The sequence below is a fragment of the Misgurnus anguillicaudatus genome, chromosome 8 (genome assembly GCF_027580225.2).
Source record: "Misgurnus anguillicaudatus chromosome 8, ASM2758022v2, whole genome shotgun sequence".
Lineage (NCBI taxonomy): Eukaryota > Metazoa > Chordata > Actinopteri > Cypriniformes > Cobitidae > Misgurnus > Misgurnus anguillicaudatus.
The window spans coordinates 29945375-29967400 of NC_073344.2; the positions used below are offsets into that span (position 1 = coordinate 29945375).

The 22026-nt window shown below is 38.4% G+C and overlaps 1 protein-coding gene across 1 annotated transcript; it reads right to left on the reverse strand.

The window, feature by feature from the left end:
• Positions 1 to 34: 34 nt before the first annotated feature.
• On the reverse strand, positions 35 to 20909 carry slc25a12 (solute carrier family 25 member 12). The gene is made up of 18 exons (XM_055213047.2): positions 20803 to 20909; positions 20064 to 20117; positions 12908 to 13053; positions 12561 to 12676; positions 10702 to 10841; positions 9254 to 9400; positions 9028 to 9166; positions 8842 to 8935; positions 4459 to 4543; positions 4167 to 4251; positions 3918 to 4076; positions 3075 to 3127; positions 2921 to 3001; positions 2704 to 2844; positions 2485 to 2623; positions 1282 to 1440; positions 1109 to 1199; positions 35 to 951 (listed from the first exon to the last, which is right to left on the reverse strand). The coding sequence occupies exons 1-18, from the start codon at positions 20812 to 20814 to the stop codon at positions 753 to 755; spliced, it is 2040 nt and encodes a 679-aa protein (XP_055069022.2). The 5' UTR covers positions 20815 to 20909; the 3' UTR covers positions 35 to 752.
• Between the last annotated feature and the right edge of the window lie 1117 nt (positions 20910 to 22026).

Genomic DNA, 22026 nt, shown 5'->3' on the forward strand with positions numbered 1-22026 from the left:
CATTCTCGCTGTAATAAAACCTCCACAAACCATATTTAAAATTGAACCGCATCGATTTATTTCCATAAAATACAAGAATGAAATGCACTTAAATATTTTCTACATTTCAAATCAAACATGATTTCTTTGATCAACAGATCAAGTTTTGAAACCTTTGTACATCAGAGTGTTGCAGAGAAATCTCTCTCTCTCTCTTTCCTCCATATCTATGAGATGTACATGTATATACAGTACATGTGCAAGCTACGCAAAGCCAAAGAAGCAAATGAAGAACGCTACAGCATGCTTCGTCACATCAATACATCAGCAATTATTCAATAAAACTCTGTGTCAACGTTTTAGAGAGTGGAAACATAAAAGCAAAAATGTGTTACGGTTTCCTCTCACAAGCGTGTTTCTTTCGGTTCAGTGTTAGCCAGTGGTTGAAACCGATATATCTAGAGCCCTTGTTAGATATTCACTGGATCTGTGGCTTTAGGTCTTGATCCGTGTGGCGAAGAAAACGGCTACCCTGTGCTTTTGCGAACACGCTACGACCTTTAACCAGCGTACTTCATTAAATGAGGCACTGATGACGATTAAGCCGACGAGATACTAAAAATGAGTATTAATCTCCCATGTCCCCCACCTAAGAACAGAAAAAACTAAAGATAAATAAAAAAGGAGTGGAAAAATGACGTAGGCAAAATTGTGGGATGGAGGCATGCAGCCATTGGAGGACGAAGCCAGGAGTGATCGGGGCATGTTTATTTTTACGACGAGGCTGCTTGCTCCTTAGGTTGAATGGTCACGACCCCGGACGATTTGAACTTGGGAAGGTGCAGTCCGAACTTGTTCTCCACGCCGGCGAAGGTGGCAGCCGCCAGACGATATCCACCGATGTGTTCCGAACTGACAGGAGGAAGCTCGGAGATCCGTGACTTGGGCGTTGGTTCAGAACCAGCCGGGCGACTGGAGGGGAAGAGGAGGACAGACACAATTTTATTTTTTTTGCAAGACAACACGTAAACCCCATCTTCAAAACACCGCCCCCAATACACGATGGCCAGTTCCTGTATAACCCTGCTATTATATATTTACGGCTTTCATGTCGTGATTTAATACTTACTGTCCTCCAAAGTCGACGTAGAACCATCGCTGCAGGAGCTCGTAGGTCACCAGAGTCACACCGAACTGTGGAGAAGACCTGAACACACGAGCTGGAGAGAGGAGCAAGAGATGATCGTAAGCGAATGTAAAGCTGACAGAAATTAAGTCATGGCGTGGGGTGCGCGTGCGTACCTCCCGCTCCCTTCCATAATGCCCGGAAACCTTCCTCCTTCATGATCTTCCTAAAGCAATCGATCACACCAGAATAAGTCGTCTGACCGGCACGTGCGGCCACCTGCAGTCGTGTTTTGATGACATCGGCGGGAGTGACAAGTGAAGCGGCGGGGACACCTATAGATCGAAGAAAACCCAGACTTGAATGCCAATGTGTTAACAAAAGGCAAAGTCGAAAATGGCTTTAAAATGCCAATGCAATTGTTTAAATGCAAGTTCACAGGTGCATGAAATAAGCTACAGGCACAATCGTTTTGCTTCCTAAAGGCTGAAGTATGGTCCATTTTTATTGCATATGGGTGATTCTCACGAAATCCAGACTTAGAAGGTGTCCAGCATCAGAATTTTTTAAAAGCCCTTGAAGCCAATTTTTTGCACATATAAGATTAAGATCTGAACTTATTATAACCATTATTTTAGAGGATTTAAAAAAATATTTCTATAGAATTATTTACATTTTTTAGATTATCATTATCAAAAATTATCATTACCGCAACATGATATTACATTAAATATATGCATTTACAACCTCATGTTTCGGTAATGAGAACTAAAAAGTTGTCTAGGTACTTTGACAAACAAAATTTTTACTTTTATCTGGAGAGAAAAAATAAGAACTGCTTTCCTGTCACAGTGAATTATGTCCCAACAATTTTTTTTTGAAAATGTTAGTTCAGGGGCTTAAACAATGATTGAAAATTGTTGCGGAGGATGAGAAAATTGGTCTTGGACACATTTATATTCCTTATTATTTTCTCTAAAGTTACCAATGATCATCAAATATCACATGTTTCTTTACTGTAAATGTTTATAGTATAACATGCACTGAAGCTTTTTATTTTTTAGATTTTTTAATTATAAATATTTCCATTTCAAAGAACCCAAATCCAGTCATGGACACATTGCGGTAATGAAAATGTTCCCCTTAAATGTGAAAAAAGCAACAAAATTGGTTTGTATGATGTCATTTGAAATCATGTGCAAAATAGTACATGAAAAGATGTTTGTAACTGTATGCTTCTTATTTTGCATTTACTTTTATCAAAATGTTTCATGACACCTCATAAGTCTAATTTCGCGAGAATCACCTGTATGTATGCGAGGGTTTGCGTACACTGTGCGTGACGCTATTTAATTTTTCAGAGAAAATTATATACTGACCTGCGATAGCTCCAGCAGTCAGAAGCTGCAGAGGTCCCAGACGTCCATCTTCATCAGTCAGCTGTGTTTTCATATGAGCGTACACAGGGAAATAAATGGCGGAGAAGGGGATGTCACGCAGGAAACAAGCCTTGGCACCCTATGATAAAAAAATATACATGTTTACATTTGCAGATCACACTTCGTGTCTAACCTTCATAAGACAAAATCTCTCTCCACCTTGTAGAGGCCGAAGAATCCGAGATCTCGGACGACATTGAGCGCGCTCACTCGGGGTCCTGTGGTGATCTCACCGGCGACCTGCAGACGAATCTTTACGATTTCCAGAGGGTTGGTGAAAATGACTTGCGAGCCACCAGCCTAGAAAGAACACAAAATCACAATAAAAACCAATATAATCACTTTAATTTGCTTTACTCCAGGTATAAATACTTACACATCCGCCGGCGAGAATCTCAGCGAACAACGGTATCGTGTCATCTTTTGTGGTGAACTTGTCTCTCACAAAGTCATTGAGCTGCAAAGAAAATACGCATTTTAAGCATAGATCAAATACATGAATTCGTTTGCAAGGTAAAGTCCGTACTCACAGTGAGCTTGATGGCTTTCTCAGGAGCTACACCGATGAGCTGTGGTACAAGACCTGAAAAACAAACACGCAAACAAAGGGTGATATTATTGATGATACTTGAGGGTTCCCACACCTTAGTTAACTTCAAATTCAAGGACCTTTCAAGGAATTTCCAGGTCCAATACCCTCAAAGTCAAGGAGTAAATGTGGGGACACATTTCAAGTAAGAACAAGGTTACATCGTATTATCTTTTAAGATAAATTGTTACAGTTCCCTTTCGAGGGAACTCGCGCTGCATCACTGCGGTGACACTTTGGGGACGCCTCCAGGGGTAAGTGCGTCTGAATGTGTATATAAAATTCAACCAATGGTGAGGCTTAACGACAAAGACAAGGTGACGCGGGAGCCAGGAAGTATATCGCTATCTGAAATATTGCCAAAGACGGCGTTACAGGGACGCAGGAAGTATGGCAAGTGCGAAGCAGCGTCTCATTCCCTTCTCAGGGAACAACAGTTACATACGTAAACCGAGACGTTTTCATGTGTCAAACATAATTATACAAAAATGCATTTTGGTATGAATCAACATTCGCATACAGAAGAATTAAGCATTTAAAGCAAACAGTTTAGCACGTGTGCTTAAAAGGCTAGAATATTTATGATATTATCCTACACTACACAGGGAATAATATGGATTTTTTTTTCCAGAAAACTTCTTGCATAAAATAGATTCAAGCACTTTCAATGACCTGTATCTAAGCGTGTATATTTTCAAAAACTTCCCAGGGCCTTGAATTTTTGCCCAGATTCACAAACTTTCAAGGACCCGTAGAAACTCTGTTTTCCCGTATTGTACTTTACCTCTGTAAAAGCCAAAGACTCCCTCGTAACGCAGGACTTTCTTGGCGCAGTCAAAGCTGTTCTTGTACATCAGCTCTCCTACGAAGGAACCGGTGGAGCGCTGGTTCTGCATACGTGTTTTTACCAGGTCTATGGGGTACACGGCTGTGGCACCCGTAGCTATACACACAAACACACACAGGTTATAATACAATCATTTAAGTAAAGAATTAAAATAAGTAAAAGTGCAGCTGATGTAAGAAATCGAACCTCCAGCGATGGAGCCCAAAGTAAACCTGTATGCGGACTCTGCTGCCTGCAACAACACGGACCGAGAGCCGTCCCCTTGTGAATGTTGTAAAATGATAGATCGTGAGATATTATATTCAATTAATTAATACAGCAGTCTGAATAAGGAACATGCAAGGCCATATTCAAGCGCATTTGTACAAAAACCTGACCTGCTTGAGCAACTATACTTTGTTACAGTAGCACTGCAGAGTTATCTGACAGTAATAAATCACCAATAAATGACTCTAACAACTTAGTCTGATAAACTCACTTGTCTCTGCACTTCAGCCAGGTGATATGGTAGAGATCCTTCCTCCAGTGGTGCTATCCTCTCGATATCAGCCAGGTTTAACCGTCTGCACGATAAACCAGATAATCAGCTAGGGCTGTTGAATATAATCGTTTTTGCGATGCTAATGTGATAGATTCATAAAAACAAATACTCGCAGGAGACTGTGTAAATGAAGCGCATTTTATATTTGCAAACCTTCATTAATCTTCAGAACATTATATGTATATGATGTATAATCTATATACATACATGCCACATTATTTATTTATTTTTACTCTTATTTCCCATTTCTATGTTAAGCACTTTGAATTACCTCTGTGTATGAAATGTGCAATGCAAATAAACTTGCCTTGCCATCGGCATGAGGCATCTATGTATGCATATATATCTATGGCTGATACCTGCCATGAAGTCAGTCTCCAATGCATGAAAGCAGCACATGTATGCATTTTAACCGTCAGCAGTATATACATATAAACATAGCTGCCCCATTAATGGCTGTTTGGCAGACGCATCGATGAAGTGATCAAATGAGGCATCTATGTATGCATGTATATCTATGGCTGATGCACGACGCCGTATTTTTTTGTGCTCATGAAGTCAGTCCCTAATGCATGAAAGCAGCACATGCATGCGTTTTAAACTTCAAACGTATACATATACACATCAATGCCCCATTAACGACTGTTTGGCGGACGTATCTATGAAGTGATCGAATTAGGCATCCATGTATGCATATCTATCTATGGCTGATGCACGACAGCATACTTTTTGTGCTCAAGGTCAGTCTCGTATGCATGAAAGCAGCACATGTATGCATTTTAAACGTTAGCCATAGAAACATACACACATAGATCCCCCATTAACGGCTGTTTGGCGGACGTATCTATGAAGTGATCAAATGAGGCATCTATGTATGCATGTACAGTATTGTTCAAAATAATAGCAGTACAATGTGACTAACCAGAATAATCAAGGTTTTTAGTATATTTTTTATTGCTACGTGGCAAACAAGTTACCAGTAGGTTTAGTAGATTCTCAGAAAACAAACAAGACACAGCATTCATGATGTGCACGCTCCCAAGGCTGTGCAATTGGGGTATTAGTTGAAAGGGGTGTGTTCAAAAAAATAGCAGTGTCTACCTTTGACTGTACAAACTCAAAACTATTTTGTACAAACATTTTTTTTCTGGGATTTAGCAATCCTGTGAATCACTAAACTAATATTTAGTTGTATGACCACAGTTTTTTAAAACTGCTTGACATCTGTGTGGCATGGAGTCAACCAACTTGTGGCACCTCTCAGCTGTTATTCCACTCCATGATTCTTTAACAACATTCCAAAATTCATTCACATTACTTGGTATTGCTTCAGAAACAGCATTTTTGATATCACCCCACAAGTTCTCAATTGGATTAAGGTCTGGAGATTGGGCTGGCCACTCCATAACATTAATTTTGTTGGTTTGGAACCAAGACTTTGCCCGTTTACTAGTGTGTTTTGGGTCATTGTCTTGTTGAAACAACCATTTCAAGGGCAAGTCCTCTTCAGCATAGGGCAACATGACCTCTTCAAGTATTTTAACATATGCAAACTGATCCATGATCCCTGGTATGCGATAAATAGGCCCAACACCATAGTAGGGGAAACATGCCCATATCATGATGCTTGCACCTCCATGCTTCACTGTCTTCACTGTGTACTGTGGCTTGAATTCAGAGTTTGGGGGTCGTCTCACAAACTGCCTGTGGCCCTTGGACCCAAAAATAACAATTTTATTCTCATCAGTCCACAAAATGTTCCTCCATTTCTCTTTAGGCCAGTTGATGTGCTCTTTGGCAAATTGTAACCTCTTCTGCACATGCCTTTTTTTAACAGAGGGACTTTGCGGGGGATTCTTGAAAATAGATTAGCTTCACACAGACGTCTTCTAACTGTCACAGTACTTACAGGTAACTCCAGACTGTCTTTGATCATCCTGGAGGTGATCATTGGCTGAGCCTTTGCCATTCTGGTTATTCTTCTATCCATTTTGATGGTTGTCTTCCGTTTTCTTCCACGTCTCTCTGGTTTTGCTCTCCATTTTAAGGCATTGGAGATCATTTTAGCTGAACAGCCTATCATTTTTTGCACCTCTTTATAGGTTTTCCCCTCTCCAATCAACTTTTTAATCAAAGTACGCTGTTCTTCTGAACAATGTCTTGAACGACCCATTTTCCTCAGCTTTCAAATGCATGTTCAACAAGTGTTGGCTTCATCCTTAAATAGGGGCCACCTGATTCACACCTGTTTCTTCACAAAATTGATGACCTCAGTGATTGAATGCCACACTGCTATTTTTTTGAACACACCCCTTTCAACTAATTCAACTAATTGCCCAATTGCACAGCCTTAAGAGCGTGCATATCATGAATGCTGGGTCTCATTTGTATTCTGAGAATCTACTGAACCTACTGGTAACTTGTTTGCCACGTAGCAATAAAAAAATATACTAAAAACCTTGATTATTCTGGTTAGTCACATTGTACTGCTATTATTTTGAACAAGACTGTATATCTATGGCTGATGCACGACGCCGTATTTTTTGTGCTCATGAAGTCAGTCCCTAATGCATGAAAGCATCACACGTATGTGTTTTAAACATCAGCCACAGATATATAAACACATAGATGCCCCATTAAAGGAATAGTCTACTCATTTTCAATATTAAAATATGTTATTACCTTAACTAAGAATTGTTGATACATCCCTCTATCATCTGTGTGTGTGCACGTAAGCGCTGGAGCGCGCTGCGACGCTTCGATAGCATTTAGCTTAGCCCCATTCAATCAATGCTGCCATTTAGAGATAAAGTTAGAAGTGACCAAACACATCAACGTTTTTCCTATTTAAGACGAGTAGTTATACGAGCAAGTTTGGTGGTACAAAATAAAACGTAGCGCTTTTCTAAGCGGATTTAAAAGAGTAACTATATTTTATGGCGTAATAGCACTTATGGGAGTACTTCGACTCGCCTGAAAAGTTCGCTCCCCTTCTCACTCTCATAATGGGAGAGGGAGGGTGATACTGCGCCGAGTCGAAGTACTCCCAAAAGTGCTATTACGCCATAAAATATAGTTACTCTTTTAAATCCGCTTAGAAAAGCGCTATGTTTTATTTTGTACCACCAAACTTGCTCGTATAACTACTCGTCTTAAATAGGAAAAACTTTGATGTGTTTGGTCACTTCTAACTTTATCTCTAAATGGCAGCATTGAATGAATGGGGCTAAGCTAAATGCTATCGAAGCGTCGCAGCGCGCTCCAGCACTTACGTGCACACACACAGATGATAGAGGGATGATTCAACAGTTCTTAGTTAAGGTAATAACATATTTTAATATTGAAAATGAGTAAACTATTCCTTTAACGGCTGCTCTGGCAGACGCATCTATGAAGTGATCAAATTAGGCATCTATGTATGCATATCTATCTATGGCTGATGCACGACATCATACTTTTTTGCTCATAAAGTCAGTCTCAAATGCATGAAAGCAGCACATGTTTGCCTTTTAAACATCAGCCATAGATATATACACATAGATGCCCCATTAATGGCTGTTTGGCGGACACATCTATGAAGTGATCGACTGAGGCATCTATGTATGCATATATATCTATGGCTGATGCATGACGCTGTACATTTCTTGCTCATGAAGTCAGTATCGGATGCATGAAAGCAGCACAGGTATGCGTTATAAACGTCAGCCATAGATATATTTCACATAGATGCCCCATTAACGGCTTTTTGGCGGACGCATCTATAAAGAGATCGACTGAGGCATCTATGTATGCATGTATATCTATGGTTGGTACATGCAACGTACAAGCTCAAAAAGTAAAGTCAGTCTCTAATGCATGAAAGCAGCACATGTATGTGTTTTAAATGTTAGCCATATATACATATACATATAAATCCCCCAATAACCGCTTTTTGGCGGACGAATCTATAAAGATATCGAATAAGGCATCTATGTATATGTTTAACTATGACTGACAAATGATGAAAGTGTTTAACATAAGCATGAGCTGCTTTTGTGAATATGAGTCTGAGACTGACTTTATAAGCTCAAAAGTATACTTGTCGCTTCATGAAATGTAGATTGATCCACTGTAGTAACATGGACTATTTTAATAATATCTTTATTGCCGTTCTCGGCCTTGAAGGTTGCATGGTCTACGAAGGCTTGGAAAACAATCAAAAGTATCATTAATTTGGTTTCTGAAGATTAACAAAAGTCTTACATGTGTTGAAGGAACTGACGGTGAGTAATTAATGATAGAATTTACATACTAAAATGTAACAAAAAGAAAGGAAATTACCCAGTTTGGGAGTGCAGTCCTGACAGTTGAAACAGGATGTCGATTTCCATGGGAGTGATTTGACCGAACTTATTAGCAGCGTGAACAAACTCCTCTACAGAGAAGCAGAAATTGGAAAAAATTTGCATTATTGCAAAACGAAACAGTTTACTCGCATACACACAGATAATGGTGGCCGGGCCGCACCTTTAGTGACAAGCGTATCCTTGCGAGTTCCAGCGAGGGTGCTGTAGATTTTACGGATCATTTCCATGTTGTTCAGGAGAGCGTTGAAGGCATTAAAGTAGGAGAAGCTCACCATGTGAGACGTGCCACTTCCTGCTGCCTAAGAGGGTACAAGACACAAATAACACATATAACATTATGACAAAGTCAGTCCTAAAATAAAACAAAACAGCGGCGGCGCGCTTACCGAAACAAGGTTTTCCTCCACAAAGGGTGTGAGCATGTGGTGTCTGATGGTGGACATGATATCGCTGAAGTCCAGGGCTGAAATGACGCCGCTCTTGACCTTATCCTTTAGTGCGAAGGCCTGCCGAGCGTGTTCAAGCTGCAGCTCCTGTCACAATGCAACACGGGTTAGTTTGTGTTATAAACGCTGCATGGAATCGATAAACAATTTTATTTTTACATACACCGATAACCAATATGGCGAATGATAGCAAAAAACAGTAACAATCTTAAAGGTTGTGTTTCGGGCAAAACGCATCAATGCTAGTAGTTACAGGTATGGTGCACAAAACTGTCAATGGTCGGCCAAACATCGTGCATTAACACACTGCGATCGTTTATTACAGTGACTGCCAAGGAACCTGTTCAGTTCGCTTTTGACAGCGCTTCATGCCAGGTTTTGCGTGTTCACAGATTTTTTTTTACAGGGTTCCCACACCTTAGTTAACTTCAAATTCAAGGACCTTTCAAGAACTTTCCAGGTCCAATACTCTCCAATTCAAGGAGTTAATGTGGGGACACATTTCAAGTGAGAGCAAGGTTACATTGTGTTACCTTTTAAGATACATTGTTACAGTTCCCTTTCGAGGGAACTCGCGCTGTGTCACTGTGGTGACACTTTGGGGACGTCTCCAGGGGTAAGTGCGTCTGAATGCGTATATCAAATTCAACCAATGGTGAAGCTTAACGACAAAGACAGGGTGACGCGGGAGCCAGGAAGTATATTGCTATCTGAAATATTGCCAAAGACGGCGTTACAGAGACGCAGGAAGTATGGCAAGGGAGACGCAGCGTCTCGTTCCCTTCTCAGGGAACAACAGTTACATACTTAACCCGAGACGTTTTCATGTGTCAAACAAAACTATGCAAAAATGCGTTTTGGTATGAATCAACATTCGCATACAGAAGATATAAGCATTTAAAGCGAACAGTTTAGCACGTGTGCTTAAAAAGTCTACACTACACAGGGAATAATATGGATTTTGTTCCAGAAAACTTCTTGCATAAAATAAATTCAAGCACTTTCAATGACCTGTATGTTAATTGTCAAAAACTTCCCACCCAGATTCACAAACTTTCAAGGATTTCAAGGACCCGTGGGAGCCCTGTTTTTAAATACCTGTGTACGTGTGGACTAGGCCTTAGTTTTATCATGGCCACTGCATATTAACTTGTGGGAACGTGAAAATATGTAGTGGCCACATTATTTTGTTGCAGTAACAACAAATTTAATATCATGGCCATGCGATGTGATGTTGTGCCCTCGATGTCCTATGTTGAGTGAGTAACATCCTCTTCTCGTGGCGACAACATTTACCAATATGGTAAATGATCCCTTCACGGCCCCCGTAGTTTGTGAGGTTTTTAGATTAAAATACATATTTCCTTAAGGGTGTAAATGTGTGTTACCTGCAGAAACTGGGTGAATTCCAGGTAGCTGAGGCGTTTTTTTCTGTCATTTCCAAAATGCAAATGGATGAACTCGCAGTCCCAGTTGAAGGGGATGTGATGGTGCACAGTCGTCTGACTGAAGATGTCTCGCACATTCTCTGTAAACACACACAGACTTACTCTTCAGCTGAATCAAATTATCACAGTCAAATTATTAGGGATGCACCGATAGGATTTTTTTGGGCCGATACCGATACCGATTTAAGCAGACAACTTCTGGCCGATACCGATGCCGATACCGATATTAAACACTATACAACACTATACAGTTGGTCTATTAGCTAGTTTATTTCTGCATCAAATTATTTTTACTGAACATGGATTGTATCTAATTAACATTCAACTGACCAACATAATAAGAGGCACAAATTAAGCTAAAACAAATATAATACGACAACAGGACAACCTTCAAAGGTGGTTTTTGCTATTCAGCATTTCTTTTATTAACAACATTAACTCATTTTTTTTTTTACATATAATGGATTTCTTTAATAAACATAAATAATGCCAGTGCTATTGCTTTAAACAGAGTATAAATATTGCTACTTCAAAAAAGTTGGACTTCTTGCCCCACTAAAGTGCAGTCTGTTTCTTTTATTGTCCAAGACATTTGAGCCAGCTTAACAAAGGTTTTCTGTCTGTGCTTAAGTATAGTGCACACTAGGGCTAGACCAGAATGTTCGAATATTCGTTCCGTTGGTTGACATTAGATTTTCAGTTTTGAGATTCGAATATATATATATTTTACAGCGTTAATGCAGAGCTTTTGCCAAGCAGGAAGTGCGCTTCACGCTCCAGCTCTATAGGTGGCGCAGAGAGACCAACATCCATAGCCAACAGCCATCAAACGCCACCAGTAGAAGAGATCAGAAAGAGATCGCCTCAAAGCGGGCTTCCTGCTTTGGCATTCACACTAATAGTGTTGTAAATAACGTTCAGTTTTTTGCAAAAACTGATTGATTTGCTTCACAAGACATCAATATGTCACACGGAGTTATGGGGGATTACTTTTGTATTAGATATACATGTTTAAAGTGGCGGATCGGTTGGCTTGCATGACGGAGCACTGGGGTTTCTGCAAAATATCTTCTTTTTTGTTCTACTGATGAAAAACATATTGGATGGTGTAAGTGTTAGTAAATAAACTTGATTTTAAAAGTATGCTACCGTTTTATTACAGTTTGTTGAACTTCATTCATTCGTTCATTTATTTACGTTGTTTTATTTAAATGGGCTAAGTTACCCTTTACGTTATCAGTAATTACTATGCTTCTAATTTCTTATACGGGAGTGTTTGTTTGTTAGAAAAATGTTAGGCTAACGTTACCTTATTAAAAGTTTTGCTCGTGTTTTGTTTCACTAATGCTGATCTCGCAGCACGCGTGACAGGCACGCCGCTACATACGCACACAGATTCCTGCCTTTATTAAAGAGAAAAATATGTTCAGCCCCTCCTTCCGAAGCTTTGAATATTTGATTTGATTTCTACTAGAGCTTTGAAGCTCAAAAAATGGTATTCGGAACAGCCCTAGTGCACACCCAAACATTAAATCATTTTAATTGAACATGCAATTCATTGACTTTATGCGGTTAATTAATAAACAATCGGTATCGGCCTTTCTCGTGCTATTGCCGATATGCCGATGGTTTCAAATTCATCAAAAATCGGCCGATAAATATCGGCGGCCGATGCATCGGTGCATCACTACAAATTATGTGCATGATTATGTACCAAATTGATGAATGTACGAGTAAAGAGAATACCCGTGCTGTGTACAGCAGTGAGAAACACACACACACACAGATGTTTTTCTTACCAAAGGACACATCTCCAGTGCCAGTCTTGTCAAAGAGCTGAAAAGCCACAATGAAGAGGGCATCTGGCACACACAGCACTGACTCAAAGGCCAGAAACTCTTGGAACGAGATTAACCTGAACAGTTAATACAAGAGTACAAAGTTAAATATACATCTAGCTCTCTCGAACACATAAAAAGAGGAAAAACATTAAAATCTATCACGTTAACACTTTACTGTAGTATTTTCTCAAACCAGAATTTAAATAGTTTAGCAAGCTTGATATATGCAGCATTGGCCGAGTTATACGATGTCTTTCTGTTCTACGCCTGTAACCTACAATTAGTTAAAAACCCGGATGTCTCACCCATCTTTCGTAGTGTCCGCGACTCCAGCGAGCAGCTGAACGGTTTTAGGGTTGTGGTGGAGCTGCGTGTGGAGACCCAAATACCGCTGCACAAAATCAATAGGGGTCATGTAACGTTCTCCATCCTTTTCCAACACACTGGCATACTGAAAGAAACAAAAGCACAATTACAGCACGTGTGTATGTGTTTGAACAGTCCTTTCTTAGATATCAACCATGTGATGATGTAATTCGCCTCACTGACAAATCTACGTTTGTCTCAAATAATGTTACGAGTCCTTTGGCCCACTGATTTGTTTGATAATGCTCATTCATGCATGCATGTCAGGATTGGGCAAAGGTCAGAATTTAAGACAACTCAATATGTGAATGTGAATTTGAATTAGCCACAATCGACATAAAGTTGAATTTCTATCTGAACTGGAATGACAGCGAGCAGAAATGACAGAATTAATATATTAATATAAACCGATGTTTAACAGGATATTGCATTATAGAAAATGAAGTATAAATTTCTCCATCAAATTAATGTATATAATAAAATAAAAAACATGGGTGATAATCACAATATTTTTTTGTCTGTTTCTTTATCTCCTCAATTCAAATTCAGGAAAAGTAGGGTGGTCCTTAAATGAGTCAATTTTTTTATGTTCAACTCTCACCCCCTAAATGTGTTAGGATATCAATAAAAACACACTGCGCATAAATTATGAATTGTTCCTACAATATCTTTTTGCAAAAACTGTACAATTTCAAAATGCACAACACACATAAAACTTGCTTCTTGGAGGGTAACTTTGTTTATTTCAGTCTCCTCTGATCTTAGTAATCATAGCGGACTTGCTTCGTGTTGCCTCAGTCATTGTCTCAGTGTATATTGTCTATTGTGCTTCATTCACATTTAATTTTTCTTGCTTTGAAAGACCTATCACAACTAGGGAGTCTTAAATACATGGAGCATGGTCAAATAAGTCCATTGCTGCCGTAAGTATATATTATTAAACAATTATATATGCTAGCACAAAGTATCACATAATACGCGAATGTGTTAAGTAAGGAATAATTGACGACGGGCCATTTAATTATTAGAAAAAATAATGCACACTCGAGATGTGATGCAGCCATGACACGAAGCGGACTATGCGAAGTGATATGGAACTGTAATGCGGTTAAAAGAGCTGCCTGGAACTACGTTCACCGTGCATTTCCCAGAAATAATTGCACACTTCAGAACGTTCATCAGCCAATCAGATTCAAGCATTCAACGGACCCGTAGTATAATGTTAATTAATATTGAAAAAAATTTGCCCAATGAAAATAATTCTGCATCAATGCGAAAAACAAAACAAAACAAAGAATCGTGTTATTTTTAAATGCAATAAATATATTTAACTCTTTCCCCGCCAGCGTTTTTTAAAAAAAGTTGCCAGCCAGCGCCAGCATTTTTCATGATTTTCACAAAAGTTTAATGCCTTCCAGAAAATGTTCTTCTTTAAATATATAAACAAACAATATATCAGATGAAAGAACAGACCCTCTGCTTTCAAACATAAACCGTTCCATCCTACCTTCATTAGTTCTCTTGTAATCACCTCTCAAACATGGGTAGGTTTCTTCAAAAACACCAAATTTTGAGCAAAAAGTTAATTCCATTTTTGCGAAGGACTTTTGATAGAGATCAGATGCAGAGCGATCTTTAAGACATACACGGAGTTCTTTCTCTTTCACGTGAGGTGCTACTTCCAGGTAGAGGTCTGCGCGGGACACAATTTTCAGTCCCGCTCCCGCCCGCACCCGCAATGTTCAGTCCCACTCCCGCCCGCTCCCGCAAAGATTTTTAATTTTTAGTCCCGCTCCCGCCCGCATCTGTGATATTTTGTCCCGCTCCCGCCTGCAAATGCCCGCAGGCAGGATGGATGGGTGTTTACTTTCGGTCGCAGGAAAGGTCTTAAAAAAATGTGCGTGCACATATAATTCCTTACCAATACATGGTAACAGGCTTAGATCGGACAAGGAGAATTCCTGATGGGCCGGTCTGTTTTTTGGCAACGAGGCCGGTTGTTGTCATGCCACCAGGTTGAAGGTTGCTGTCATAGGCTGCCTGCAGTCACAGCAGCCCCACCACTTTATGCCCAAAGTGATTGTGTCCTGAGTCCCGACCACTTATTGGAAGAATTTTTGCATTCGAGTCCATTAACTTAACATCTAAAGTGAATGGAAAACGAAGGACGCACTGAATTTCTTCTTCTTTTCAAAGCGTTCGCCTGTAAATACGAGTTTTGTTTCAGACGCGTCTATATTTGTGTGCGCTTGCCGCTCATCAAGATTTAAAATAAACTTGGCAACTTGATGCGAACGGTCTCTAAAAGAAAAGGATATACAAATCGTATTTTTTTAAGTCATAGATGTAACAATGAATCGTCTGTGAATCGTCATAAATAGTCTATTGCAAGAGTATCAAAAATCTATTTGATGCAAAACTCATCAGTTTATTGGAAAATAAAGTAAGTTTTTGGACACAAAGTATGCGTATCTTACGACGTTATTTACTTATATACATGAATAACATGATATAATTACTAATAAAAAATTAGTATGTATTATAGGGGTTTAGTAAACCCACCATTTAAAAAAATAGAAACAAACACATTTATTTCCTTTCAGTAGTTTTTGAATACGTTTAATTGAATAAAATTCTGAATTTATATATAAATTTCATAGTGTGGCCAATTAAAATACACTTGGCGAATAGAGCAATAAAATACAGCGTCTTTTAAAAATAAGCTGCTGCAGAGCAAGTGTAATTGCAGCATTTACACGCTCCTTTGCTCTGATCTCTTTTTCCAAATTGTTCTTTAAAGTCAGAATGTAAAAATAACATGGACACTTAACTTACGTTCTTACAAAGATGTGTTGAATTTAGGGATATGCAGGTGAGGATTTTTTTCACCTTCTGAATGTATTAAACACACCGCATATTTTAAACGAAAATATATTTGGCAAAGACGTTTAAAATCCTATACCCAGTAGGCTACATTTAATATTTATCGTTAGACTATTAATTATTTCCATTTCTTAATAAAATAAATTTGTTAAATGTTTGTTTATTATTCATTATATATATCAGGGGCGGAGTAGGACCAAAAAATCTACCGGGAAATTTCGTATACCACCGGCCCTCCGTGGTAAAAAAAAAGGTCTTGTATTTGTAGTAAAACGGTAATACAAATCGCAATCAATCTGCAAAAAAACCAAACATTTTCATAATAATAATAAAATCATCAAATCATTGATAATTTCCCTAAATGAGTAACTTTACAAAATGATACCTGTTTAAAAGACGGAGATGCGCACCTGTCAATCAGCTATTACATAACAGAGCGAGACCAGAGATGAACGTGCTCATAAACTGGAGTAATATGGAATACTTTCTTTACATCTTTGAAAAACTGTAAGAATTTTTCCTTTAACTATCATTTTTGTCATATAAAGTTTTGAGAGATAATAATTTTTTTCCACTGTGATTGCTCATTTATTTTAACGTGTTTACCTCGCGCATTTACCTCAGAGTTTATTTCAGTTATGTTGCTGTTTTTCCGGTAATAATAATACAATTTACATGCCAATCCTACTTCCTTGTCTTTTATTCATTTCATTATGCTGTTATATTAAGTTATGTGGATATTTATTGCCATATACGACGTTAATTGCCGTTATATACTCTCGACTAATATTCAAATCATATGCGGAATAATGTGTGCATCTTTGAATAACTGTAAGAATACAGTTAATCCTTAAAAATAATTTTTGTCAAAGTTTTGAGAAATAAAAATGTTGTGAGAATATATATTGCCATATTGCAGTTGAATACTCTCGTTTATAATATGAATTATATTCACATCAAGCCGCCAGACGGGGTTGCTATAACTCGCAATGTATAACTATTATCACAGCGACCCTTGCAGCCTCAAAATCAACACCAATAAAATAGTAGGCTTACAATGACAAACTCACTTATATTAAACAGTTTGTTTTAATAATAAAACGAATTCAACGGATGCTATCTGCGTTATAACGAATAAATGAAAGACATAATTTTCCATCACAACGAATGCTTAGTATTTTTTTTTTTTGTTAAAACAGAACAACAATAAATTAGTAAAATGACTCGCTTATTAAACGGAACGTTTAACAAAAACTAATAGACAGAAAACATTTACCCATCTTTTAACATAAATAAATCTAAAGTTTTGTAATATTAACTAATATTTAATTTGCGGGAGTGCAGCGTATCATCCCTCCCGCCCGCACCCGCAAGTGCATCTCTATCATCCCGCCCGCTCCCGCAATGACCATTCAAAATTTGTCCTGCGCCGCACTGTTTTGCATCGGGACCCGCGGGACTCCCGCGGGAGTGCAGGCCTCTACAGGTTATATAAGTTGCGGAAGTGCGCCAGCTGGTGGATAATAGCAGTATTGCGGAAAGATGGAAAATCTCGTCATTGGCGGGGAAGCGTTTTCTCTTAATTGACGAGATATCTCGTCAATGGTGGCGAAAGAGTTAATATAATTTCCAACGATATGGATGTGACATTTGCAGTCAAAACTTGAAATATAATTTCTCAGGGAATGCATTTATTGCCAATATATTGAATCTGGTTATATTTTTCTAAAAGTCCAGACATAAGAACAATATCAGCATATTAACAAGTTTTCAATTGTAGAAGAGGCAAACATGAATGCGTTATGGAGGTGACAAAAAAGGACACAAGTTTTGGGAGACAACATACTTTGTAGGAATTTAATAAGCAATAATATCCAACAAATGGAGAAGGGACGGCTCTTCAAAAAACATTTTATATTTAGTTTATTTGAATTTTCGTCTGTGCATTTATAAAGAAGAAACAACAGTATGGGTGTGAAATTTCTCCTTTATGAATGTGACAATTCTGAGACTTGCAATTAACTATGGAAAATAATTTACAAATCTTTAGCAAAGTATTTAAACAACTAAATATTGACATCTTAGATATCAGTATGATTTAAAACTTTGGGTAAAAACTTTACTTTTCATAATAAGGTTGACATTACCATGAAATTGCCAAAAGATAACTGTTTCTATTGTGAATAAACTAAGTACTCCTATTAGTTAATTATCATATTTAAAAATATTGCTTTCGTCAAAAATTAGGGCTGTGCAAAAAATCGCCTGCGATTCTCATGGGTGTTTCATCTGTAAAGCCGGTTCTTTGATTAGAAGGCGATTTTTTGCACAGCCCTTTCAAAAATAAAAATGCTATTTTTTAGAATCAGAGCGAGTGAAGTTCTTGCATGTCTGTCTCTCTCTCTCTCGCTCTCTCCATTCCAATGAGTGCTTTCTCGTATGCATTATTTATATAATTCAACCACTGTGTTAAGCTGTTGAAAGTTGATAAAGCAGTAACCTGTTATGTCACGTCTAGGACATCTGACGGGTACCACACACCTCCGTTATTGTTTTCTATCTGTTAATTATATAGTAGAAAGTAACCTATACGTTTTTATCTGTGTTAATGCGCTATACTTCCTGTTCTTTTGTACAACCACTAAATGGCAACAACACAATACATCAAGTGAACCTTGAATGTAATGCTTATTTGTGCATGACAAGTGTATGCTTATTGCTAAGTTTACAAACAAACAAAAAACACTTAATAGGCCTGGCGGATGATAGTATTGTTTGACAATGAATTATCCTCACATATCAGGTCCTCCATATTACTTTTGGACAAATATCTGACAGAGACTAAATCAGCCTGACACCTACTAAAGCCATTTCCACAAGGTATAATTTAAACATCACAAAAATAAAAGTTAATGTCAAAGGCTACTTTAAGATCAGGCAGACGCCTCTACCAAACGGTTGTGAGACAACAAACAAGCGGTAAGCACAAAACTTTGCCTTTCACCAAACGCAACGAAATGAATATTCATGTGCCAAACTGGTTTTACACTGTGACCTCATTGACCCGACATAAACCCATATTTACATTTGACATACACAACTACACTTTGGCAATTCAAAAAAGAAAAAGTTAAGTATCCTTACGTAACATCTCCTGTGTGATGGCTGTCTCTTTCATCTCAGCTAGTATTACTATTGAAAGCAAGTCTGGACACAGCCAAGCCGGGCAACTTCTCGAAGCAAAGAATTTAAGTTTCACCAAACCTGTATTCTGTACTTTTTCCCATTATAGAAGTGTCACTGAAATCCGAGAACATAAAGGCTGTAAATACCTGATCTAATCTGAGACGCCCCGTGACCTTATGTTACACTCTTCACTTGTGCATCTATTGCTTTGACATTTATGTTTTCTTGCGTCCAGACAGCGATCGTACATGCTTTAGTCCTATTAATAGACTTACATCGCACACAAGTCACCGTCACCAGACACCAAAGCAGCCCAGGAGGGCAGAAGAAACAACTACTCTCAGCTGACCGGCACATGCCGTCTTAACTGCGGAAGTTATCCACTACATAAATATAAAAGATTCGGAGGGCAAAGATTATTTCCTTACTGCTCTTTTAAAATGACACATAAACACCAAGACTGTTTAACCAAAAACAGCAGTGATTAAACACTTTCGGTTTACATTTTTAACATACCATAGATTCATTGAAAAGATGTGCAGGATGTTTTAAAGACCCATTGAAGTGACTTAAAGTGTTGATGGTATTTTCACATTCATAAAGTGTTGGGCGGCTAGCCATGTTTCAAAATAGCCAATAGCGTTTAGTTTACATTACAGCCTTGAATATGACGAGTGCAGAATGACATCATAAAAATCGTTGATCCGTTTCGGCGCAACTGAGAGACTGTGTACATTTTCTAAATGCATACTAAGTTTAGTATGTACTGGATTTCTTTAAGGCTCGCATATTCACACTAACTCCCAAAACTTTCAATTGTGATTTACTTTGGACTATTAACTGTATCTGATTGCTTTCTAGTCACCCTAAACTTAAGAATGCAGTGAAGATTGAATGACAGCTCAACGTTTTCATTGCTTCTTAGGTTACACACAAGCAAGTCCAACAAGAAATCATTGCAGCCTGATCACAATCAAGTAACACAACAATGCCACTTGTTTATAAATTTGTGTTGCCGTGTCTTACCTTCTGAAAGATGACCTTCAGTTCATTGGGGTCGGCCCTTTTGGTTGACTGCACCTGGAAAACCAGAACACACAGGTGATTTATGAATTGAAACAGATGCTTCCTTAAGTGGGGTCACCTCTACACAAAACAAGTTTTAATTATACATGCTTCAACCTCACAGACATACCTGTGCTCCGCCTTATATATGTAAATTAAAGCAAGAATGATACCGTAAGTCCACAACCATTCAGATCATCAATGGTACATGCAGATTAAGGACACCGTGTCTTTTCTACACACAACTGATTATAAAACGAGCAAAACTAACCAATGTTTAACCAAAAACTAAAACACATGAAACCACAGTAACATCTTGAGGTCAGTTCCTGCAGATCAAAACGAGCCAATTACATGCCCCTCACACACCTGACTGCATTTTCTACACAAAGTCACATCTTTAACAACAGAAAAGGCTGATAAAAAGATCGTAAAGTCTCATTGGTCCGCAATATCCATGTTTTTATGCATTTACGAGCCTCACTGATATCAGTGTCGGCGCGAGCGCGGCACGAGCGTACAGATAAGCCCGGTGATGCTGAGCGCCGGTCCGTTAAAACACTTAACGCTCAAGCTGTACATCTGATTTATATAACAACCCTTGTTCAACCCACTAACTATGCACTGTGGTTACAAATCAATAGTTAAAAGACAAAAACAAGCACAGATTTTAAGTTAAAAGCCGTGCTGCTGGAGTCACCTTGGCCGCCATGCTGCTCTCTGACGTCACGTGTGTGGGGATAGAGGGCGCGCAGGCGCGTGGCCGAGGAGAGCGCGTGAAGAGTCGGACTGTCGGGGACGGGAGGTGCGCGCGCACCCATCTGATGTAACAGTTTGTTAAAATAAATGAGTCCCTCACAAACCAAAAATAATAATACTTGATGACAGAAAAATAACATAAATGCAAGTTAATATTAAATACAATATATTATGTTGAAATATTTGCATAATATGCATGAAGTTATATTTGCATGAAGTTCGAAGTCGTGTGAAGTAAAAGTTGCCACCTACCTCAGTCTTCGAATTAACTGCAATGTAAAACGTAACTTTTCCTTTTACCCGATAGTATTGCAGCGTTTAATACAAGCAGCACACTGCATGTACACGAAAGATTTAACTACATACTTACTACTTAGTTCAGCCAACTTGAATTTAGTATTGAATGGTTCACACAATTTTGTTGATGTTCTTCTTCTATGCACAGAAGTTACCAAACCGTGTATATTGCGCACAAACATTTGGTATTGGAAATTGAAGTATTTTTGTGGTATATTTTTTTCAAACTTTATTTTTAGGAAGACATTTATTCGGGGCTCTTCTGCCCTTACGAAAATTAACCATGGTTTTATTGTGGTAAAAGTGTAGTAACCATGGTTTTTTGGTCAATTGATTACTATGAGCAAAACCATGGTATTATTACACTAACCATGGTTTAACTATTGTTTTTGAAAACCATGGTTGTCAAAACCATGATTATTTTGTGGTAACCATGGTTTAACTACAGTAACCATGGTTTTTTGGTCATAACTGTAGTAAAACAATGGTTAATTTTCGTAAGGGTGCATCTACACGGTCAGCAGTGTTTGAGGTTTTAAGTCGAATCTGCAACAAAAAGTTTTGGAACACTTAAGATTTGCATACTAACCCACGAGGTTTGTTTTTCGCATTTCCATTGGAATACTACAGAACGGTCATTGTGAGACACATAAGCACTTGTAGTATTAATTAGGCTTACTGTACTTTGGTTCTCAACAGAAGTGTGTTAAAAGTGCCTCTGACAGCAGTATGGATGTTTATCATTATGTACTTCATTATTCAGCAATAGCTTTTGAGCCGAGTCTGCTTTTGCTACGGCCTGTGCCCTCTAGGGGCCCTAAGCAGAATTTGTTTGGGGCTCCCCCTCACTAATTTTTTTATTAAAAAA